At 42.3% G+C, this 26,140-nt stretch overlaps 1 protein-coding gene across 1 annotated transcript in view; it reads right to left on the reverse strand.

Moving 5' to 3' along the window:
* Window positions 1-26,140, reverse strand: part of SLC22A15 (solute carrier family 22 member 15) — a gene marked incomplete at its 3' end in the record, with an annotated part of 73,261 nt that overhangs the window by 18,971 nt on the left and 28,150 nt on the right. Inside the window, exons 3-5 of the mRNA XM_019661454.1 lie at window positions 10,755-10,887; window positions 9,923-10,087; window positions 3,694-3,823 (exon numbers count right to left, since the gene is read on the reverse strand). Of these exons, the coding sequence (XP_019516999.1) occupies window positions 3,694-3,823; window positions 9,923-10,087; window positions 10,755-10,887 (428 nt within the window). The remainder of the gene's footprint in view (window positions 1-3,693; window positions 3,824-9,922; window positions 10,088-10,754; window positions 10,888-26,140) is intronic.

A 26,140-nucleotide genomic window follows, 5' to 3' on the forward strand; every position in this document is an offset into this window, starting at 1 on the left:
GTCTTGTAATGATATTTTCTGATCCCCCAAGGCCTTAAAGAATAAAAGTTACTTTTTGGTTGACTTCCACTTACTAAACAACAGTAACTTTCTACAACTAAGGGTGTTACTGAATATTTATTTTTCCCTGATATCTTCCAACCGTTTCAAGGCTTAGATATCATGGCTCTCTTCTCGCCTTCACAGTTCTACAATACCCTTTTAGAGGACTTTTCAAAGACAAAACTGTGATAGGAACATGGAAGCCTTGTATACTAAACACAACCTCAAGTACCTTTGAATGTAATTTGACATTACTGACCTAAAACGAAACTCGTATAAATAATATTGGCTATTTAAGGTGCGTTTTAGAATTTGCCATGCTTTTCAGTAAGGGTAGTGAACTGGCAACAAACATCACATAACTTGGGACTTCATGGACTGCCAGTCTGTCAATAACCATTTATTAGGCACTTTCATTTTGTATGCAGCAGTGGAATAGGTGCAGAGGGGAAAGGAAATGGAAACAAAAAGGCAGGAATGTTCCCAGGAGTCTTGCTACCGGGGAGAGCCCATCTACATACCACTTTTAACTGTCAACAGAAGCAGGAACAACGGCCTTCTACAACATCCTGAACAATCCCTTTACTTACTTCCTCATTGCCAACTGATTATTACTACTGAAAAATAGGAAATAATCAAGTGAAATATTGTTCTGTTGGAAGTTAGGTCTGCTGATCACCCATTGGATCTACTAGCCCTATCCACAGGGCCATATGGGATGCCATGCAAATAACCTGATTAAGTCTAACTACAAATAAAAAGAATAAAAAAAGACTACTGGGATGACTACAGATACTATACTTAAACAAATAAGTGGAATACTAGAAAATATCTGATAATATTTAAAACTGAGGAGGACAGCGAGGAAAAAAAAAGTGACAGGCATTATCTTTGGGTAATTTAAGTCATTTTCCCCTCCCCTTAAACTTCTCTGTGTTTTCAGAGTTGCTTATAAGCAATAAAAATTACTTTTAAGACTTTATAAATCATTTTTTTAACGATTTTTTTATTGGAGAATTGGGGGGATGGGAACAGTGCTGGGGAATTGGGGGAAGGGGAACAGACAAGTTGCTGTCATTTTGTTCTTCAGTCTAGTTGTGGAGGACGTTGCTTCACTGGTCCAAGTTGGCACCATCATTGTACTCTTCCCGGGCGAGGCACATCAGTTGCCGGCTTCTGGATGGCCGCTCACTGCGGCTGCTCACGCTGGCTGCTGGCTACACACGGTAGCCCATGGCAACCCACTGCCACAGGGGCTGCAGCCTACACCGTCGCCGGCAACTCACAGTAGCCCAGCTCCAGGTTGAGCTGTTGTTCAGCATCTTAGCTGTAGAGGGCAGTGTCACTGGCCCTCATATGTGGAATCCGAACCGGGGCCCTCTGGCATCCCAAGCCAGCTCTTAACCATTGCACCACTCGGCCGGCCCTATAAATCATTTTTAAAGATGACAATTGAGAGAGATTCAGGCTTTGGAAATTTAACTCTGAGTTAATCAAATTACAGAGGATGCCAAAAACATGTATACATATTTTAAGAAAGGAAAACCTTTATTAAAATTGTAATAATACATACCGATAACAAAAGATCAATACAAGTCATGTGTATCCATTTTTTTGGGACCCCCAGTATTTCTACTTGGGAAAGCTGGTCTTGATTATGCAAACTTAGGACCTGATATTGCTCCACATTTTGAGAAGCCAATCAGCTTCTCAATAGCAAAGGCTCCCCTAGTTGCCAATGGGCAGGTTTGGGAATATGACTTCCAAAACATGGAGATTGTGCAGACCGAACAGTAAGACATGTTTTGACAAGAAAAAGCAGGCCTTTGAACACGCTGCTCTTTACACAGTGCGGTGATCTTCTTCAGAAGCTACAGTGCTCATTTAACAGTGTTGTTTCTGCTCAAAAATGTTCTGTGAATGTCTTAAAAAGTGGAAAAACCCTTGCAAATTCAGGGGGCACTGCTTTTTAAAAGAAAACTCTTCAACTTCAAGCCTTGTGCAAATGAGGAATTTCTAAGCTACGTAATAATGGCTCTAGTAAGACAAACACACACACACAAGGATGACCCTAAAATAATGTGACTTTCTCTTATGTTGCTGATGGCTAATTCCAAATGTGTTTGTGCCGACATCTGCCCAGTGGATACAAAGGAATCTACTGTGTAGAAGGCCCTGGGCTTTGGTCCTGGGGAGAATGTAACCTAGCAAGGAGCCTGTTGCAGTCAGGGAGCTCCGAGTATGTGTATACTGGGAAAAACAAGCAGCTCAGTGTGCCTGAGACACAGTGTGGGAAATGGGACAGAGAAAATTAGAGAAAGTAACCCGGGGGCCGATTATGGGAAACCTTCCACTCCAGGCCTAAGGGAATAAATATACTTCAATTTCACATGTTCGTCTCTCTCTGTTTCCTATTTTCTATGACCCAAATTCATTTCCCAGTAAAGAGATGAACCTCACCTAGCACTAAGCGGTGACAAAGTCAGACCACACACTCAGAAAAGAAAGGCAGAATGGCTTGTATCATCCATCAAAGTCACTCTACTATTGAAGGAGAGGTGAGGGCCAGATCAGACTGAGCGATATGAGATTTTTAAATACTTCAAAAGAAAATTCATTTATCTACCAATATGTTGTACATGAACTCTTATTACTTCAAGGACAATACTTGGCACCCATTTATTCCCAAAATGTATAATACCCAAGCTAACAAAATATTGTTAGTTTCCCTTTCTAATAAAATTATCTCCCTCCAGTTTACACAACTGTATTTAATAAATTTTACTTTTGAAATATAGGTTAACTATTTCTACCATATTCATTGTCACACTTAACAACTCTCTTACTTTCCAACCTGAATAAAGAACAACTAAATTAAAGATCCATCTGAATGAACATTCTACTCCAGGTATCCCTCGCTTTCTGGCACAGAAGAAAGCTGGTACCACCGGCTGAGAAACTGTTTTTATCCCAACGATTTCAATGATTAAAATCAGAGGTCTGATACCTGGGTAGAAAACCTTTCAGAAACACATTGAAATTTCTGGTGACACAGCCCTATGTGGGTGGCTCGCCTTTGAGCATTTAGAGCACCGCAGTGTGACGCTGGGGGTGAGTCATTCATCAACCCTGCCCTGACCAGGAAATGGTCCTTGTCCTACAATGAGCGCAGGCGCACTAAGGATTTGTCCCATATCCAAGAATCTTCCCACGTCCACAGTCCGAGGCCTTGAAATGACACTCATCTGTCGGATGAGTCATTGCTACGACGTCTCCAATACAAACAGGCCGTTCTACAAGATCAAACGTCAGTCTCACATCTAGCACACAGTCTGACCCAGCCTGAGGGTCTTTAAGCTTGAGGCGGCAGGTTAAAAAAGAAATGGGTACCCTACCTACGTCACAATTGGAAGGATAAAATGTGGTCTACTGAGAGGTTACTGTAAACGAGGGATACCTGAATTCTGAATTAATTTAGCATCTCTCTTCCCAGAAGCTGCCAAGCATTGGAGCGCTTGTGGAATTTAGTTCTTCACCCAAGTCGGTTCAGGCAAACTCCTGAAAGGGAAGAACGCTGCTCACTGACCTGCCTCCTCTTAAGACATTCCTTCTGCTGGTTGAATTAAAACTCCACAAGGAAAAACTACTTACAAAGATAAGAGAAAGACCACCGTTCCCTGCAGGTTAACCAGCACGGCCAGAGTTCTCCAGGAGCGGATGAAGTACCCCAACAGGGCATACTGGGCAATGCCAACTGCGAAGAAGAGGCCTCCGATCGAGCCTAATTTGGGGAAAAGAGACTTTTACTGGCGAGGCACCATCTTCAGGCCATTTCCAACCCCAGTCACAGAGCCAAGTCCTTCCTTGTGAGATGTCATCAGGAAAGAAAAACCTATACAAATACCGAGCATCAGATGATATAATAGAAAAGAGACCAGCAAATGAGTGGGCAAGAAGAAAGGACAGAGGAAAATTACAAACCACTTGTGGTCAAGATACATTTGAAGGGCCCGCACTTTCTGCACTGCATGTTGTACTGACATGTGCTGAGCCCATGGCTCAGGCTCGGAAATACATTTTGCTATCTGGCGTTTTAGGTCATGAGATTATTGCAATAATGGGACTTCATCTGTGTCACAGAAGTTGTCCCTGAAATCATTTAAAATCACAACCTAACTCTCAATCCTCTCTATTGCCCCCTCCCTACTTATCACCATCAGATATATAACATTTTATATTTATTTATTTATTGTCTGTCTCTCCCAAGTGGAATATAAGCTCCATGAAGCATGGATTTTTGTCAGCACACTGATAGAAGAAGAAAAAAAAAATCAACCAAGGGATTATTAAGAATCCTGTATTTTTTTAAATAAATGCCGAGATGGGTATTAAACCCACTGGCTTGCCCAATATACTTGCAAGCTCTTTACCTCCATCACACTTTCCATAACTGCTACTATTGCTACTGGTAGTAGAAATAGCTACTATTTACTTACATAATAGCAACTGTTTATTGAGCATCAAGCCTTTTACATACATTGTCCTATAAAGCAGTTACCATTATTAGCCATATACAGAGGGAGAAAATAGCTCAGAGGTTAGGTGCCGCTGTCTAAGGACACAGAGCTGTGTGTGGCATGACTGGGACTGGTACCCTGGTTGGTCTGACTGGAGAGAATGCATTTTGTTACATTCCTGTCTCGGAGCCCCCTTCTAGAGAAAAGTGGGCTTCTACGGGCACCCCACACCAACAGGACTTGGTTAATCCTGTTACAAAGTGTTTCTACAACAATCCTGCAAAACAAATGTTTTATTTCTGTTCCTAGATTATCAACCTATAAATAGAAATAATAAAGTGTATACCGTTTACCCTAGTGAGGCAAAAGGGAGAGCTGACATGACATGCTCAGCGCGTTCTTGGAACACCAAATCAGAATGCATGGTCCGATAAGTAAGGAATGGGGCCAATATGACTTAAGATAAGCAATAGCTATTACAGGTTCATTACAGTGCATCAGCTAGCACCTGGTTTCCAAGAATTAGGCTTTTTGTCCTTGTTCAGAACAGTTCTGAGTACTCAGTATCCACTGACAACAATGTAGACAAAAAAGAACAGAGTCCATGGGACCTTTTCAGAGGAACCAAGTTCAGGCCTTACTTCTGTTGCATGCTGCTGTGTGACTTTGGGCAAATCACTAAGTGTCTCTGAGCTTCAGGTTCCTCCTCAGTGAAAAAGAAATAATACTTACTTCAAAGGGTAGTTGTTAGTTTCAGATAAAATAATGCATGCTATACAAATGTTACACTGTCCTACTATAACATGGATATAACCCGTTACATCAATTAACTTTCCCCCAAAAGCCATTTGAAAGCCTCCTGTGGTGAGTGTCTATTATAAAATATTGTCTATGTAGCACCCCTAATTCCAAGTACACCCCTTGGTCATTTTGGAGTGCTGACCTCCCCTTACTTCATCCCTGCAGTTCAAGAGGGAGCCGCCAATCAGAACTCCCCTAGCTGCAAGGGTGGTCCCAGCCTAGCCAATCAGAGCTTTTACCCAGGATTTTAAATACTGGGTTTGGTGGTGAAAGCTGAGAGCTGCTGGGCCCCATCCCTGACTGAGCAGAGGAAGCTTCTTAGAGAGGATGGGGAACAGAGATGGAAAGCATCTGACTTCCAGGCTCTGGGCATCTCTGAGGCCTGGCTCTTCTGGGCTCAGTCATGCTAACCAAATGACTTCCCTTTATCCATAGATTCATCAGAGTCGATTCTCTGTCACAATTAGTAAGACCTGGTATCGACTGGATCTGATGGACAAGAGGAAATGACTCAAAGATTCTAGTTTGGTGACTTTAAATACTGTAACATCATTATCATAGATAGAGGTCCCAGAAGATGTTGGAGATTTTATTTTAGGTGAAAGAAAGCAATTATTTTTATTTAAGGGGCCGATAGACATTCATATCTAATGTCCAGCAAGAAGTCGCACATGTATGCCTGGCAGTGATAATAGAGATAAAATGTTGAGATGCAGATATGGTAAGGCTCTAGGATATATGGTTAACAAATTTAATTTAAAAATGAACATTTCAAATCACCACTTTTGCATACTGTAACTCTGGAACACTCTAGGTGGTTTTGTAACTGTTTATGGGCCTTTGGATATTTTTGCCTTTTTCTCAGGTTTTTGCTTAGTTTAAATTAATTTCAAGTCTGCTATTTCCTGCTCAGTTTGCACTAGTAAAAGTCAAATTTCAGCAGGTTAGAAAATAATGTATAGTGATAACTTCATTTTAGTAGATGGCACCAAGGATCCATCCAGTTTTCAAGCATATGCCATGATGTCTCCTCTCTCGTCCCCTCTCTGCTGGCTCTTTAGCGAGTCACGTTGCCGCCCAAATCCAGCTCAAAGGCACCGTCTTTCCTCCTCCCCTGCTACCACCTGTCTAAGCCACCATCAGATTTCGTGGGGCCAACCACAACATCTTCCTGAATGACCCCTCAGTTTCTACTCTTGCTACAATCCATTCGTCACACACCTACCAGGTGATCTTTCTGTATGTAAGAGCCTATCATTTCTCAATTATATTTTCCCACTGCACTTTGCATAAAAAAACCAAATTCCCCATTTGGCCTATCATGGGCCTTATGTCATCTAGTCCCTTCAACTTGCTCTCCCTCCAGTCTCCTTGTGCCTCTCCATCCTGCAGCCACGGGTGTCTTTCCACTTCTTCAGAGAAGCTCACTCCTGCCTCAGGACCTGCGTCCTTGCTATCCCATCCGGCTGGAATGCGGCCTCAGAATTTCACACGCCTGGGTCTCCTCCTTACTCACGTCTTAGATCAAATGCCTACCTCAAGGTTTTCTCCAACTATCCTATTTACAGCAACTGTCCCCCGCCATTACTGTTCTAGTCCGTTACCCTGTTACACTTTCTTCATTGTACTTATAATTTTCTGACATTACCTCATATTTGTCTGGCCTCCTGATTAATACATAAGCGCTATGAGAGCGAGGACCTTCCCTCGCCCACCCGTCTTGCCACTGTTTTATCCTACGTGCCTGAAAAAGCAGAGTCTGCTCTGTGCCAGGGTCTGTTTAATAAGCGAACGCTGCGGAACAGACATGCAAGGGAGAGCTCCGGCTGGATCCACAGCCATATGCTAACCATGGCGGGGAGCACTGTGTGCGTTCTTTGTACTTCACTTGTACATACTCCTGGATTCTATTTTACAATGGACATCGATTCCTTCTGTTGTAAGATGTTACTACAAGGACAAAATAAATAAATACATTAATATAAAATGTTTCATAGCTTCAGTATTTTATTTTTTAATTCTCAATAATTTTCAATTAGCCTCATTCTTATTATTAAGCACCACACTGCACATTGGTCAAAAATGGATATTTTCAGTTTATACTTATACCTTTCTACTAGTATACATACTTTACTTTGTGTATTTTATATATACAGCAAATATTATTTTGTAATCAAGTATAATCTTCCAAATTATTTTTTTTTACTGCTGAACAATTCGCCTACTTCCAACTAATCCCCTATTGTTAAACATTTAGTCCCCTCCCCCCAACTTCTTACAGTCTATTAGCATATTTGAAGCCATAGGAGTAGATAAGACTATGCTGGAGAGAAACAAAACCAGTTTGGAAAGAAAGGCCCTATGGGGCGGCCGGGTGGCTCAGTTGGTTACAGCATGTGCTCTGAACGACAAGGTTGCCGGTTCGACTCCCGCATAGGATGGTGGGCTGTGCCTCCTGCAACTAGATTGAAAAAGGGTGATGGGACTCGGAGCTGAGCTGCGCCCTCCACAACTAAGATTGAAGGACAACAACTTGACTTGGAGCTGATGGGTCCTGGAAAAAACAAATTGTTCCCCAGTAAAGTTTAAAAAAAAAAAAAAAAGGTCAAGGATAAGAGTCTGGGGAAGACCCCAAGTTGTAGGGGAGAGAAGGAAACTCCGCACGAAAGAGTTCCAGCGGCCATCGTGAGCATCCTTCCGTCCTGGGAGCAGGTCAGTGCCCTGGCTTTCCGGGAACTCTCTCGCAGGCACTCTAATTTCACATTGAATGTGGCAACCACCTGGTTCCTTCACTATTGTGTTTTTTTGGTGTTTTTTCCCCCCCTTTCTCCCTTTTTTCTCTGCTACAGAACTTTTAGTAGCCTCATCTTAACCCAGCTTCAAGGATAAGAATGAGGGGCTAAAGTATTTTCATAGAAATCCTCAATGGCTTTAGAAAACTGGCAAGGGTGTGAAAGACCAGGAGGCTTTTCTTCTTTTTTACCAAAGCATGAAATGGGGCAGGAATCATCCTAAATGATCTGGAAGGGAGAGGGCAGTATATGCGTTTTATAAAAGAGCATCTTCTTCATGGAACAACTAAAGTCAAACGTGAATAGTCTAATGGAGGAAGGTGCTAGGTACATGAAACACAGGCACTCATGAGGTTCTACATGAGCAAGGTTTTGGATTCAGGAACACTAAAACCACAGGAAGGAGTGCCTTTGTGTCTTCTCTGGATAACGCAAAAGGTCATGGTCACCATCATTAAGAATCTCTTGGAAAGTCCCAGCAAATCAGACCCCATGTCTGAAAAAAATGACATTATAGTCTCCATGCTAACTGAAGACTCAGAGGAGTTTTCTCACTGGTCCTAGCTCAGGAGCTGGGCTGGGGAAGAAAGCCCATTTCTAAGGGCTTTGGGGGCTGCTCTAGGTGCAGTGAGTCGTAAAGCACCACTGTGCGTGCCACGGGCAGAAATCCTGTCCTGCTGGGATGGAACTGGTGTCTCTGCTCACCAGCCTGCTTCTAACTTGTCCAGCCCTCTGCATCCTTCAGCTTGGACAGCAGTTTAGTAGATATAGTGAAGTTCCAAGAGGAGAGACCTCAGGGAACTGTGGGACCACATGAGCCTGGGCATCAACCAGACCCAGGTTACCATCCTGGCCCTATCACCTTATAAGCATATCATCTCACCTTCCAGAGGCTCAGGTTCCTCATCCATAAGATGAAGGTAGAAATTCTTAACTTACGAGCTCCAGGAAACTTACAGATACGTGTCAAGTGCCTAGTGTGGTAGCCGGTACATCACAGATGCTCAGCAAACGACAGCAGGCACTCTCTCATCTATGCCCTCACTTAGACATGTGTCTGTAAGTCATGCGATCGTGGTCCACGGCCATTAAGAGGGTGCAATAATTGCCAAATAAATGAAAAGCAAACCAAACAAAAAAGTTATCATTGCAAACCTACAGTCCACAAAGTAGAGTCTTAGATACAGACACTCCCCCAAGACATTATTTTAAGTCAAATAAACTTTTTAAATCATTTATTTTACTACACTGAGAAGATGATGAGATAGTTAATACAGAATATGACCTCGATTTTGAAACTTAAACATCAGTAAAAAAATGTTCCAATCGTACTATCTGCTGATTTGAAGAGAACAGTAAAAACCAGAAAGGCCTATGGAGCTAGGGTTAAATAAAAGAACAAGAAAGCTCTGAGAAAGGAGTTTCTAGTACTTCCTATCTCTGAACTATTTTTCAGTTTAAGGTTAAAAAGCAGTTACAGCCCATCTGAGGAAACTGACACTCTGATAATGGTGTGCAGGCAATATGGTATGCAGGATGAGGGGCAAGCCCTCCATCCATAAAGCACACCCAGGGCAGACTTTCCACAGAAGGATACAAATACAGTGACTCATTCAAGGTCATAAGAACAAACGCAGCAAAGCAAATCTAATAGTTGGATAGAGCACATCATGTCCAAATGCATTTTTAGACTGTAGGGTTAAACTGGTTCCCTACAAAGTTTTGGGGAGCAGCTTACCATGTCCATAACTGCACAGATTTAAGTAGTACCTGCGAGAGCCCAGTAGGCAGTGCCCACACATTCGTTCAGCAGGACAAAGGCCACCAGCGACATCCCTCCATTCATCATGCCCACCAGGAAGCGAGTTATTGCAAAGAACTCATATGAGGGGGAAAACCCATTTGCAATAGCAAATAAGATATCAAGGGCAAATCCTAGAAAGAGAGGAACAGCATTCAATAATCCAGAGGCAAAACAGCATTTGGTGAAAGTAATAAATTATATTCATTAGTTTATAAAGAAAAATCTCTGCAAACTTAAATTTTCTGAGCTATGGTTGTTGGTTGTTTTTTTTAATGGTTTCTCTTAAAAACTGTAAATAAAAACTGAGGTTTTCTATCTTTGTTACAAGCTAATATCTATCCATCACACAGTTGTCAATTATTCACAATAATGCTGGAAATGTAAAAATCCTAGCTCACACTCAGCTCGTCAAGAGAACTATGCTGTTGAGTTCATTTGAAATGAATCAACACACACAAGATATAAGGAACTGGGTCTAGTAGGCTTTCTCAATCTTTGTTCTCCTTAGAAACATGGCATAAATTAGAATTTGGCGGTTACAGAAAGCACCATCACCTATGAAAAGCTTGCAGTGCAAATATCTGGCCTTCTGCAGTGATGCCCGTCACTTGAACATGTGTGGCCAGAATCAACTCTGGCTGCAGTTTGGCCTCTTGTCATGTAGTATTATAAAAACCAGTTCTGGGTCCACATGGCAATCCCCTGAGAGCCTGAAGGAAACAGTCTCCTTATTATTTCCCTGAGGACCTTAGGGAAATATGTCCTTTTATTCCGTTCATGAACACTCTAATAGATTACCTGTGAGATAGACCTTTTTCCTTCCAAAGCGATCCGAAAGCTGGCCAAAAGAGATCACTCCCACAAACACTCCACTGAAGAAAAAAGAGCTTGCTGCGCTGACTTTGTAAGATCTGTTGGCTATTAAAAACCACTAGAGAAAGAGAGAGACAATTAGGTCACAGAAAAGATGGGTGGATTGAGTTAGCTATTAAAAAAAATGTACAACAAAAACATGTACACTGCAACTTCTCCACTGCATTACCCACTGTGAACAAGAATTCAGGTAGCATCCATCTTGGATAACATCCAAGGAGATTCAGTCTTCAGAAACACTAGAAATCATTGTTATTGTAATGTGCTCCCCTAGTATTCTATACATATCTTATTAGGGCCGTGGACACAGTATGTGGTAGTTAATTATTTATGCATCTGTTGACTATGTCCTTCATCCCAAGGCCCTGTGTTTCTAGGTAATAGGAGCCATGTCCCCATTAATGTCCATTTCTCTGACACCAAACATACTACATGACATACGTGAGGCGGTAAACGGCCCTTTTCTCCAATTGATTAATGGGTTTAAAATCCTTTGAGTTCTTTTCTCAAAAAATTAAACATATAATTACCATATGATCCAATAATTCCACTTCTTGGGTATATACACAAAAGAACGGGAAGTAGGAACTCAAGCAGATATTCATACACTAATGTTCATAGCAGCATTATTCACAGTAGCCAAAAGGTGGAATCAACCCAAATGTCCATCAAGAGATGAATAAACAAAATATGGTATATACATACAATGGAATATTATACAGCCTTTAAAAGGAAGAAAATTCTGACCAGCTGCTACGTGGAAGAACCTTGAGGACATCACGCTAAGTAAAATGAGGAGACTGTCGCACAAACTCCAAAAGAGTCTGGAGGCTTTGCTAGGGGTGAATGATAACGATTTATTGCATAGCTAGGCAAAAAGCCAGAAGTGTCCCAAAGAAGAAAGAAAAGTTAAAAGCTCTTGTAGTAAAAAGTACATTCTTGAGGGTTATCAGTCCTGCATTCTTAGCCCTAGGATTGGTCCAGGATGGTGATCAGTCAGGCTGAGGGATGCCAGGTGGATGTCTACATCAGAACTCTAAGGGGTAATCAAGTGGTCTGGATAGGTGGGCCCTTCAGGGGGTAGTCAGAAGGTTATCTGGAGGTCCAGATGTATGTTCAGGCATAAACGTAAGACTGGAAAAAGTTCAAAAAGTTGAAGCTCCCAGGCTAATTAGAACACGAATAGAGTCTTTCTTCATGCCTCAGCCTTCACAATGGTAATAATTTTAGTAGCTTGGTTAAAGTGACTCCATTTTATATATTCCCTATCATCTCTCTTTCCTCATATGCAAGAGGAACAAATATTATATGATTCCATTTATGAGTGTGTAAAAAATATAAACAGAGCCATTTTAAAACTAAGTTGAAGCTGCCATCCCAGAGGAACTGTCTTACTCCTCAAACCTTTGGGATGTTAAAACTGGGCAAAATCACCTTTGGACTGGGCCTAAGGCAGCACTGTATCCCAAACAACTGTTTGTTATAACTACCCACTGAAAATTAAAGACACTCTTTAGAACGAGCATTACTATGTTAGCTTATCTGCATCTATAGAAATTCCTTCCTCAGCTTATTAACATGCATAGAAATTCCTTCTGTATATTCATGTAATTATTCCCCTTCCCTTTATGATAAATACCCCTTGCCTTTACCTCCTAATCAGAACACTATTTGGGTTTCTGCCCAAATCAGTGCTTTGAAGATAGTTATTCTTTTGGATCTCAAATAAATGCTTGTTGCCTCTAACTATGGCCTTTTATTTTTTAGGTTAACAAGTGTGAGCAATTTACAATAAGAAATATACAGAAGGTGCCCAAAACATGTATACACATTTTAAGAAAGGAAAACTGTATTAAAATTGTAATACTCAATATATACCGATAACAAAAGATGAATACAAGTCACGTTTGACTTCTGCAATTACAAGAGGTGCTCAAAGTGGTTACCATCAGCACCCAGACACTTCTGATTACTGCGAACTACTGCTTGAGCAACGTTGACCAAAGTGTCCACTTGTATATGTTTTTTTTGGCACTCCCAGTGTATTTGGTCTTCATTTACTGTTCCTGGCATGTAGCTTCTGAACCCCATGACATTTCCTATATAAGAACCATAGGGGCATTTTTTGTTATAATATTTAGTTTTGTTCCTAGTTCCTAAAAATCTTCAGAGCAATAAAGCTAAAAGGGGGTCTTGTTTTTTACAAGCCCCTTTCAACCACACCTGAGTATATGCTAATGAGGTGACTTTTGGAAAGCCCCTTAGATGGGGGCTGGTTGTCAGGGGAACCAACATTGATCAGAGGCTTGAAACTTTCAGCCCTGCCCGCCAGGCTTCCATACAGGGGAGAGGGACTGGAGGTTGAATCAATGGCCAATGGCCAATCATTTCATCAATGATGACAATGTAATGAAGCCTCCATAAAAAAAACCCAAAAGGATGGGGTTCATAGAGCTTCTAGGTTGGGGACCATGGGGAGCTTCTGGGAGGGTGGTACACCATAGAGAGCCTGGAAGCTCTGTGCCCCTTCCCACATGCCTTGCCCTATCCATCTCTTTCATCTGGCTGTTGATGAGTTCTATCCTTTTATAATAAACCAGTGATCTAGTAAGTAAAATGTTTTCCTGAGTTCTGTGAGCTGCCCAGCAAAGTAATCTAACCCAAAGAGGAGTGCCATTATCTAAAGCCCTGTCTGGTGATGTGCCAAGATGATCCTTGGCTATAAAGGTAAAAGTCAACCTATATCACAGAGGTAACCTCAGAGGACCAAGAGAATGCTCGTTTTCTCCTTTGCAGCCCCTTTCGTAGAGTGAGCACAGACAGGGTGGAGAGCCCCTCCTCGGAAACTTGCAAGGAGGCACCTCTCTTGGTTGTCCCTTCTCCACCTTTCTAGCCACTCCTTTCCCACGCTCTGTCAAGGCAGTCTATTGGGTTGTTGGAAAAGTCATGATATATTTTTTCTATGTTTTTTGTTGCAAAAATGCGTCATGACTTTTCCGACAACCCAATAGTTTCTCTTCTCTTGTATTTCCTGTGAGACTGAATCGATAAAGATCTTAACAAGGCAGCTTCTGTACATCTCAGTGCAGCAACAACAGAAACAAAATTCAGGCGTTGGAAAAAAAACGAGGATAATGGCCCCCTCCAGAATGCTGTGCTTTACTTCTAAAGCACCCTGTTCCTCACAGGTAATGCTTAACAAGGGAAATTAACTGGTTTGCCTGGCCCTTAGAAACAGTGACCGGGAAGTGACTGCTCTTGGGGGCAGTCATCATTTAAATAAGAGAGTGACAGCGGCCCTATGACAAAAAAAACCAAACTACGCTCCAGACATTTTTCATTCGGGAATTCAATAAGTATTTGATTCGTTTCTACTAGGGGTTAATAACTATTCTAAAGACTGGGAATACAGATGTGAATGAGCTAGACACGGTCCCTGCCCTCCCGGCAAACAAGTGATAGTGGAGTAAGATAGACATTAAACAAGTAAACACATAGGGTGAAACTGAGGGGAAACCCCTTTAAATAAGGCATTCAGGGAAGGCTTCTCTGGGGAGGTGACGTTTGTGACCCTGAGGATAAGTGCAATGGCCCTAAGGGGAAGACACATCAGTGTGCCCCTAGTGGAGGTGGTATGAAATGAGGTCACAGAGGTGAGTGGGCATCAGGGCATGCACGGCCCTGAGCCCTGAGTAGGAGCTGGGGTTTTATTCTAGTGCAAAGGGAAGATGATGAATTACTGGATTTATGTTTCTAGTGCTCACTCTGGCCACTCTTAGAAAATGTATTACAACAGGAAAAGTGGGAGCAAGGAGCCTGCTGCAACAGTCTAGGAGAGAATGCAGCTTGGACCTGGATGGAAGCAATGGTGATGAAGAGAAGTATCATGCATGCACTTGGGGTGTGTTCTGAAGGCAGAGCTGGCAGGACTTGTTGATGAACGAGATGTGGAGTGGGGAGGACAGAAAGGGAGAGTCAAGGATGACAGCTAAATTTTTAACTTGAGCCACTCAATGGACAATCGTGACAGTTGCTGAGATGCAGAAGGCTGCAAGGGGGTATGAAGTGTGTGGCGGGAAAGGAAGAGTTCTGTTTAGGCGTGCAGAGGCAGAGACACCTATACGACATCCAAGTGGAGATGCCAAGTGAGCATTTGGATCTGAGTCTTGAGCTCAAGGTTTGCTGTGAAGAAGAGCCAAGAAATGGGACAGTATGTGACAGGTATGTGGGGTCAAAGACTATTGGTGCACTTTTTTAAACACGTGTGCATGTTAATGAGAGCAACCCAGTAGAGAAGATACCCTTGCAGGAGAAAAGCAAGAAGGGACGGGCATGACTGTGCAAAGTAGAGAGCTCAGCCTTTCACAGCAGCCGGGAGGTAACACTGTAAAAGGGAGGGTGGCAGAATGTGGGCTCAGACGCAGGCAGTGAAGGAACTCCTGCCTGACTGCTGCATTTCTTCTTCACTGAAAATATCAAGTGAGGTCAACAGTGGAAGGGAGTGGAAGTGGAAGGGGAGTTAGGAGTCTAGGAAGGAATGTCACACAGGATCCCCCCAGGAGTGGGACACAGCCCATTCAAGGGAAATGCTGTAGGGCTGGCAGGCCATGCTGAGTGCACCCTTCCTTGAGCTCTGTAGTTATCAATCTTAGGAGGAGGAGGTGGGCGGGGGGGTGTGTGTGGCAGGATGGCTCAGTTGGTTAGAGCACGTGCTCTTAACAACAGGGTTGCTGGTTCAATTCCCGCATGGGATGGTGGGCCCTTGCAACTAGATTAAAAACAGTGACTGGACTTGGAGCTGAGCTGCACCCTCCACAACTAGATTGAAGGACAATTTGCGATGGGTCCTGGGAGAAACACACTGTTCCCCAATAAAGTTAAAAAAAAAAAGAGTTTAAAAAAAACAAGAGGAGGAGGTGGGGAGTTAAGTTTACAGAGTTGGGGATTTCCCAGGAACACTACAGAGGGATAGTGGCAGCTGGGATTGCTAAGCAGTGATTATTGTAATGGAATATGAGCTGATTAAGGAGAAAAGGAAGACATTTGGGGGATGGATGGTAGGGAGTGAAATAATGTCGCCATCAGGAAAATCCCCGATGTCCTTAACTCCTCCGTCCTTTTCATTCTTTCCCTACTTGAAGTTTGGTTGTCCTCTGAGGAAATCACTTACTGAACTCGCTCCCTCTCAACTAGAGACTGCTTTTCTCTTCACACCTATCAACCTGAGATGGGAGGAGATAACTAAACTTGATAACCATCAGCTCGTCTGAAGATCCCAATATCAGACTGCGTAACCCACTCCTCTTTGGTGGCAGAGAACCTAGCGTAATTTGAAATATCCACTCTTCTTTCTTCCACAGTAATAGAATGTTTAGCTGGGCATACGGCTACCAAGAATGATGAGATGTCCCCTTACAATTAGGTATGGCCATGTTATCAAGCTGTGCACAATGAATGTAAGCAGATGCATCATGTAGCAGCTTCCAGAAATTTCTCTGAAGAGACAGCTGATTTGCCCTTTGCCTCTTCTTTATTTCTACTATCCTAGTGCTTAGGATGTCTCTTTGCAAGTTGGAGCCATGAGGAGACAGCCACATATTAGGGGTGGTCAAGGCGAAAGCTGGAAGGAGCCTGGGTCCCTGAGGACACGGGGGTAGGGCCAGGCCTTGGCATATTTTTTAGGTTCTCCAGATGGTTCTCATAGGCAATCAGGTTAAGAACCCCTGTTCTGGACCTTGTCATCCTGTAACTGCATGACTTCTAAGTCTGGATTTCGAACACCCCAACCTCTAGTCTCGAACTCATTTCCTCTTGTGTCCCTGCCCCACATTCTTCAACCGCTCAGAACCTCCAATCCCCCAACTCTACAGTAAGTATGGCCTGAGTCATTAAAACAGATTAAACCATGGGAAGAAGCCCTGATGTAAGGATCTGTAAAAAAAAAAAAAGTAAAATATATTTCAAAGTTTCATATAAAAGAGAATAAAAGAGTTTTGGAATTTGAAGAAATTCTGTTTTGTGAAAAACTAATTTATGTTGGATATGTGGGTGAGAAAGGCCTATGATAATACTTTTCCAGGTCGAAAAATGAATCGCATATTAAATGTCAGGTTGGCCTAGAAAAGAGAGGATGGTAGTTATCACAGGGCTATCCCTTATCTTACAATGGCCAGTAAACAAGGCTTCATTGTGCTTGTTTTTAATACCTTGGTGCTCAAACACTTGCTTTTATGTTTTTCACATCTTCAGTGTTTCTTTTGGTGCTTTCGTGCCTTTAAAATGCAGCCTGCAACTTTAGTTTTGATTATCCTGCACCTCAATTTCTGCTAGTGTGATTGTATAGCCAAGCTATTAGGCTCACACTGGCCTGTTTTGTGCTTAGTCAGTAAGGAGTGGTTAACGTGGCTACTCCACACCAACAATTCTGTTGACCACATTTGCAGAACTTCTCCAACCCATCAAAAGGCTATAACACCGTCCTTCCAACAACTGCAGAGCGATCCCCTTGGATGGCAGTTTCAGGAAGAAGTGACCCAAGGGATGTTTGACCAGCAAATTCCAAATTCTGATTCTCGGGTTACCAGTTCCAGTGTCAAAGAAATTTCTAGTAATTTTTCTTCAGGTCAATGGTGGCTGGGCTAATGCATTTCCCTCTTTCTCCTGGAATATATTCAGGAACTAAGGGAAAATTTTATTGCCAGGATATAAGAAAGCACATTGGAGCATGTGAAGCTGGAACCTAGGAGATATCCCTGAGAGATCTGGGCAAACGGGGTGGTTGACTCAGGCGGCAGCTCCAGGACGCAGGACAATGTACTCACCATCAGCTTTCCATATTCCCCCCTCGGCTAACACATGGAATTTTGATTTAAATGTTTGGTTTGGTTTCCAATTTAAAAAAATTTTTCAAATATAATTTACATACTTATCATATACCTACAATGTGAACTAAAGTTTTATTTTGTCAAAGTTCAAACAAGATATACTAGGGGTGTGATCCTATCGTATTTGAGAAAATGTATTGGTATAACTTGTTTTTAAAGTTTTGGAAAGACATCACTCACCAGACTAGACTCAGTTGCTCACTTATTTTCATGCCCTTTTGGTCAATTTTTAGTACCAAGGTAAAACCTAAAGCACATATCACCAGGACATCAGAAATTAAATGATAATAAGCCTTAAAAAATGATGAGCATGACATTCTTGAAAAACGTGTTTTTTACGAGGCTTTAAATCTTAACAGTCATAAATTTGTAAGTCATTCAAATCCTTAATTGTCTCGAGATTATTAAAGTGATGATTCTGCTATACTTTTTTTAAATGACAAGCCAAATTCTAAAACTACAGAATGAATGTTCTTTTTTATACCAATTTATTTCAAATTGAAAATTCACTTGCAAATTGAAAAAGCAGAAATTTCCTTTTCCCATACATTAATAGAAAAGGAAGAATATAAAGACAAATAATTTTCAGCCTGTCAGGTTGACCTAGAGAAATCCTTTTTTTTTTTCTTACACCATATACAAGAATAAACTCAAAATGGATTAAAGACTGAAATGTAAGACCCAAAACAGTAAAAGCCCTAGAAGAAAACATAGGCAGTACATTCTCTGACATTGCTCTTAATTTTTTCTGATATATCTCCTTGGGCAAGGGAAACAAAAACAAACAAACAAACAAACAAACAAACAAATGGGACTACATCAAACTAAAAAGTCTGTGCACAGCAAACCATCGACAAAAGGAAAAGACAATCTGGGCCGGCTGAGTGGCGCGATAGTTAAGAACTGGATTGGGATGCCAGAGGGCCCCGGTTCGGATCCCACATATGAGGGCCAGTGACACTGCCCTCTACAGCTAAGATGCTGAACAATGGCTCAACCTGGAGCTGGGCTGCAGCCCCTGTGGCAATGAGTTGCCATAGGCTACCGTAAAAAAAAAAAAAAAGGAAAAGACAATCTATTGAATGGAACCAGATATTCACCAATGATACATCCAATAAGGAGTTAAGTTGATATCCAAAATTTATAAAGAGCTCATAAAACTGAACACCAAAAAACAAACAATCCAATAAAAAATGGGCATAGGACCTCAACAGACATTTCTCCAAAGAGGACATACAGATGGCCAATAGACAAATGAAAAAATGTTCAACCTCACTAATCATTAGGAAAATGCAAATTAAAGCCACAATGAGATATCATCCCACTCCTGTCAGAATGGCTATCATCAATAAATCAACAAATAAACAGCACTGGTGAGGATGTGGAGAAAAGAGAACCCTCATGCACTGCTGGTGAGATTGCAAATTGGTGCAGCCACTATGGTAGCCACTATGCAGCTACCCGAAAAATTAAAAATAGCACTACCTTATGATGCAGCAATTCCACTTCTGGGTATTTATCCGAAGAAGTCCAAAACACTAATTCAAAAATATGTACAAGTATGCACCCCTATGCTCATTGCAGCGTTACTCACAATAACCAAGATATGGAAGCAACCTAAGCGCCCATCAATAGACGACTGGATAAAGAAGAAGTGGTACATATATACAATAGAATATTACTCGGCCATAAAAAAGAATGAAATCTTACCATTTGTGACATAGAGAGCATTATGCTAAGTGAAATAAGTCAGACAGAAAAAGGCAAATACCATATGATCTCACTTACATGTGGAATCTAAAGAACAAAATAAATGAACAAACAAAACCTTAACAGACTCAGATACAGAGAATAAAATGATGGATGCCAGATGGGAGCAGGGTTGGGGGACTGCATGAAAAAGGTGAAGGGATTAAGAGGTACAAACTGGTAGTCACAAAACAGTCACAGGGATGTAAAGTACACAATAGGGAATATAGTCAATAATATTGTAATAACTATGTATGGTGCCAGATGGGTGCTAGACTTAGCCGGGATCACTTTGTAAATTATACAAATGTCTAAACACTATGCTGTACACCTGAAACTAATATGAAATAATATTGAACATCAACTGTAATTGAAGCATAAAAAGATAAACAACATCTGTGTTTTTGTTTGTATGCTTACCATAATCACTAGCTATAGTTCACAAGTTCACTCATGAGACTGTATTCTCTCAAAGGATTTGAGGGGCCTCGCACTGAAAGCACTGGAATCAGGCACAACTGGGGACAGTCAACCACAGCAGGTGCCTGGAAAATCAAAGATGAATGGAACATAAATACGGCTAATACCGGAGGGAGTGCACAGTGAGGTGCCCCCAGAACCTTCTGGCTCTGAAAGAGGGGAAAAGGCAGGCAAACTGAAGGGCGTTGAGACAGTTATTGTTGTCTGGGTAGGAATGGAGTTCTTGTTTAATATTTGAATTCTTACTGCTTAGAGGCTGAGACTAAAGGATATCTCCCGAAAAGGGATGAAGTAGGGGTGTGCGTCAAGAAAAGAGAATGGAACAGAGGCAACAAGTATGAGTGTGGGTGTCAAAGGTTACCCCAGAAATCCAGGTTTGCCTGGGCAGGGTGGGGCCTCAGAGTAGAGCATGGATTCAAGCTGGTTACAGAGGCCTGGGCTGAGTCATCCATGAACAGGGGTTCTTGGAAGCTGCTAGCATGAATTAGATCAACCACAGACTGACTGAGACTTGAAGACAGATTTTAAAGGAAGCAACACAATGTGTCTTGAAATCATCAAAACTTAAGCTTTGTGAAAATGTCACAGATCAAATAAATCATGATTCTGACCTGGCAGAAATATGATAATCTAAAAAAATAAACTATTGCTTTAAAAGGGATTACATGCTTTTTAATCCTAAAAATGAATTAATATCTGAGTACTAAATATATATATATCAAAGCTACGTCAGATAGAAAGGCTGTGGCACCTTTTAATCAGATAATTAATAACCAACCAACGTTTACATAATATTCTCCTCTAACTCTAACAACCACCTTTTAGAATAGGTATATCATCATCATCATTATTATTATCTATATTATTATTATTTCCAACTTACAGATGATATAACTGCAGCCCAGACATTATCACACCCAAGTAATTAGTGGAGCCTGGACCTGATGCCAAAGTATCTGTCTCAACATCTTTTCCTCTCAGTACTATTATCTCGAATTAGTCAAGTCTTAGAATTCTGGAGCAAACAAATGATCTAACACTATATTTGAGTGTTTTAAACCAAAAGCACAGAAATTACAATATGCTGCATAAAGACTTTCTATTCTTTAACCCTTAGCATGTGTTCCATTCAGGAAGCTATAAAAAAATCAGCTGAATATGAGAAGGAACAAGTAGGTCCTGTGGCTTAGGGTAACAGAACCAGGGGGTGGGAGAGGGGGAGAAGGGAGGAAATGAAGGGTCCATGTCAAATAGGAAGTTAAGGCCGCCTGGCCTGTGGGCTTGGGGAAGATAAGGAGAAGGCTGGGCGTCAGAAGAGAAGCATGTATTTAAAAATCAACTTCCAAAATGTTTTGGTTTTTAAGATTTATCTTGTCCTACAGTGTATGTTTTAAATACAAATACTTAATAAAACTTTTGTTTCTTTAATTGAGCTTTTATTATTTACTGTCTATATGACATCCTGGTGTATCCATGTGACACAAATCAACCATCCCCAGGTTGCTTTCTTTTCTTTCCTCCGCTGCCTAGCACCGAGCTGCCGTATCCTTTCCCCCTGTGCTGGAACACAGGTTATAAGAGGCGTTTCTTAAGTTGGTCATGCACATCACGGAGGACTGGAGAGCAGGAACCCTGAGAATTTCAGACACGGGCCCACCTCTGCTGTGAGCAACCTCTCCCTGGCTCTGTCAACGTCACAAGTTTGTTTGTCTCGGCTTCCATTTCCCCATGACCTGAATAGCTCATTCTTTCTCCCTGCTCTAAAGTATGGTGACATTTCATGGAACAAGAGTTGAGGACCGTGCCATCGCTACAGACCACTCTAACGGAAGGGGCCATGGACCCTTTACCGGAAGCTTTTTCCCTCCTGGAGGAGGCTGTGCCCCTCCTGCCCGTTTTGGCCCATGGCAGGTGAATGACTCTACATTACCCACATGAATAATGCAGAACCACAGCCGGGGGAGGGCACAGCTCCCCTAAGGAAAACAAACATTCCTCATTCCACTTCTGCCAAGAAGCCTGGCACTTCCGGGGACACACAACTCCTCCAGCCTGCCCTTGTCCTCCACACCCACCTCCAGCCTCCCGCCTCCCCTGCGAGCCCCCATTCATCCATGACACACCTTAAGCAGCATCTCTCACCTGACGCCCCACCTGATTCACTGGAGAAGGGCTGCCCACTCCCTGCTTGGTGCCATGTTCCTCTGTTTGCTTTTAATATGACAAATGGTGAATTATTTGTTTACTTGGCTCTCTCCTACCATGCTCACCAGCTTCCTAAGGGCATGCTTATAACCCAAGTGCTTACCTGATAGTGCCAGCACTAACTAAACATTTGCTGAATTATTTATCTCATAAGAGTGAATGCTGCAGTCTTGCAGGCATCTTCATAGACAGTATCTCAATGTCACGACTTCAAGCATCAAGTTGTGAGTTTAGGGACATGCAGGGAACTATCTCACTGGTCATCTTTTCCTTGGAGCCACTGAATGACATTCTCGTCAAAGGGGTGTGAGGGAGATTTAGAATTTGAAGGGTTTTCTTTCTCCCTATAGCCAATCGGACATAAGGACTACTTTGATTTTGTCTTTAGCCTCTACATTCATGAGAAAGAAAACGAAGGAAGAAAGAAAACCCGCCTCGCTGGAAAAGCCATAAAGACAAAACTCGGTGCCAGTGACACACATATGTCCCAAAGCCTGAGCTGAAGCAGTGCAGCCCCTGAACGCATGTTCACTGCTCCTCTAGTGTCCCCACTGAGAGAAGCATCGAGGATCAGGCAGGGGTAAGAACTTTGTCATGAATGATACACGGAACAGCAGTGAACAGCAGTGAACCCATCAGCCAGGCAGGGGCCATGGCTGGTCTGAGGGTGGCACCTAAGCCCCTCACCTGGCTGCCGTGTCTCTCCTAAAAGGTGGACTTGTTCACGAGCCCAGTGTCGATCTCTAGTCCCAACTCGGGCTTCCCTGAAAAGGAGACAGACCCCATGGCTGTCCAGGGCCTGCCTGCCTGATCATAAACAAGGAAGACTAAGGCAGCTTCCCCTGGTGGTCCATGCGGGCCCACGGAAACGGGAAAACGAGACTGGGCACGTGCTTATTGATCGAGCATCCTGTCATCCGAAGTTCTGCTGTGTTAAAAACCAAGTCGTATTACAAATGCCATAGTCATACCCTGACTCCCAGCTCCTCCGTATTTCAAGGCTGCAGCGCTGGAACAAACAGTAGCTCCCCCACCCTCCTGCTGCACGTTCCCCAAGGCTCTGCACCAACGGGGAGCTGGGAACTGTTCTGTGAAAGCTTCCCAACAGTTCTGATATCAGTGCCAACCCGACCTCAGCCCCGCACTGTGCTGTATTTCTCATACAAATATGAACAGCTTTGGACGGCAAAATCTCACTTCGGGAGACAGTCAGGTGATCAGAGAGAGGCCTTCTGTGATTAGGGAGTATTTGGACAGGGTGTTTCAGGAACAGTTTCATGGTGATTAACTAACTCGCTTCATTTCAGTGTAGTTGTCGCTCTGAATTACCACTTAATAGGTGAAGTGTGCAGGCTATAACAATCAGGAGTACAGACATAAGACAGCAAGACATTTACAAAAAAAAAAAAATTAGCCCCTAAAGCAATTATTGCAGTGAATGTTTCAAATAGTTTTAATACTCTGTCTTTTGACCCCATGGTATGACGTGGGGAAAATATATTAATCTCAAGATAAGTCAATTTCAGTTGTTCAATATCTACAATGGTATTAAAGATTCTAACCTTACTCTTTTTGGTGGCAAACGTTAATTAAACATGATAATTGTGTGTCTCCATGATATTTGGTGCTTTCTGAATGAGTCAGAGCTTGGGGAATAATTTGAATACGGCAGACAGCAATTTGCTACACAAATTCACCCCAATGGCTATTAGCTCATTTTAAAATAGTCAAGACTCCTAGATTAAAGGGTTGTTTTGGGGGGTTTTTTGCATTAATACCAAGTTAATCACATCTACATAACCTTTCATTCACCCTTCCCCCAAATCTCCATGAATAACCTCTGTAAGAGCTGACCCAAATGTAATGAGGTGCAGGGCGAGAGTTTACAATGTGTATTATTAACACAATCTCCTTAAACTCCGGAGTCCTGCAGCCTCTGTCTTGATACTTCTTTTCGAGAACTGTATATGAGAGGTCAACAGGACTTTAGATTTGTGTTTTCAACTCTCATCTTAGGCCAAACAATTTCAATAAGAAGCACACATTATATACCATATGTCATCTATTAAGGATATTTACCAATTGATTGAAAGTTTGGGTACCAGTTTCAATATTACCACTCTGGAGATTTTGAGGGGTGCCTGAAAACCCTAGAGAGGTGATCGAAATTGAATAAATGCCTAGAAATTAAGTGCAGGGTCTGGTTTGGGGCTGCACTTCACTGGCAGCTCCTGAAGGGCAGCGTGCCTGATGTCGCCACCCCGCCTGGCGCTGCTGGCCAGTGCTGCTACTTGACCTTCACTCTCACTCTTCTTCTCTCTGCTGCTGTTTCTCCACCAACTCATGTTATTTTGGTGAAGGAAGCAGGAAGCTTGGAAGCCACCCATACCACCCACTCCAGACCACTCCAGGGCTGGGACCACCCTATGGAGCTCCGATGACCAAGGCAGAAGTAGAGCATGTGCCCTCACATGTCACTCACACACTCTGAGCGGGGGAGGCGAGGGCACACAGAGCAAGGACACCTCATCTGTAATTGGAATTAAAATAAAATGACTTTGGGGAAAACATGAGGTTCTGCACTGAAAACATAAAGCAGGCGAGCCTCTTCCTGGATCTACCTGGGCTCAGGCAGAGGAGAGGAGGGGTGACACGGTGAACACCAGGGCAGCAGCAGCTGCTGGGTTCTGAACATGCCGGCGAGCTGCTGAGGAGCACAGGAGTTGTTTTATTTAATTCTCCTTTGTCACTTTTTGTTATATCAGGAAACCTTAATTTTATTGGGGCTTGACAATGTTTTTCCCAAGCTGTAGTTTTGTTCCCCTTCTTTTTTCTTTCTTTAATTAAAGTACAGTGACATGCAATATTACATTAGTTTCAGATGTACGACGTAAGTGATATCACTACGATAAGTCTAGTAATAACTGGCAGTAACTGACAAAGTTATTACAATACTGATTATGCTGTACGTTACATCCCTGTGACTTATTTAATAACTGGAAGTTAGTACCTCTTATTCCTCCTTCACCTTTTCTACTCATCCTCCAACCCCCTCCTCTCTGGCAGCCATCAGTTTGTTCTCTGTAGCTATGACTCTACTTTTATTTTGTTTGTTCATTTCTTTTTTTAGATTCCACATATAAGTGAAATCATACAGTATTTGTCTTTCTCTGACTTATTTCACTTAGCATAATCCCCTCTAGGTCCACCCATGTTGTTGCAAATGGCAGGATTTCATTTTTTCATGGCTGAGTAATATTCCATTGTATAAATGTACCACCTCTTCTTATCCATTCATCGATCAACGGGCAGTTAGGTTGCTTCCATATCTTGGCTACTGTAATTAATGTTACAATGAACACAGGGGTGCTACATCTTTTGAAATTAGTGTTTTTGTTTTCATCGGATAAATACCCACTATGAATCGCTGTGTAGTAATGTAGCTCTATTTCCAATTTTTTGAGGAATAGCCATACTGTTTGCTGCACTAATTTACCAGCTTAACTAAATCATTACTACCTCTGTAGTAGCTGTGTGATTTTTTGTGTAGGCTCACTAGCCAGAATCCTCATGCATTGGATACAAATATCCTAAGAGTAGCATCACCTTAGGGAAGACAAGCTGGAGACAGATTCATAGGTGGGCTGACTCCCTGCCTCCCTTCCTGCTTATGTCACTTGCTTCTGGAAAGGCCACGGAAGTCAGGGGCCAGGCCCCTCCATTTACTAACTGTGTCACATTGAGTTAAGTCACCCGGCTTCTCTGAACTGTGAGCTCTTATATTTTTAATTTGCAAGCATGATACAAACATTATGATTGTTTGTTCTCCCCCCTTAGATTTTACTTTGTCAGAGGGACTGTCAAGCAGGTGATTGGCAGCCCAGGTAGGTGAGGATTTAGTTTGCTTGGCTTTCAACCCAGGGTGTATGCACCGCATGCTGTCATCCCACGTCACTTTGCTCACCTTCTCGCCAATCCACTATCCATCCGCCC

This window comes from Hipposideros armiger, unplaced genomic scaffold (assembly GCF_001890085.2).
Source record: "Hipposideros armiger isolate ML-2016 unplaced genomic scaffold, ASM189008v1 scaffold_349, whole genome shotgun sequence".
In the NCBI taxonomy this organism is placed as follows: domain Eukaryota; kingdom Metazoa; phylum Chordata; class Mammalia; order Chiroptera; family Hipposideridae; genus Hipposideros; species Hipposideros armiger.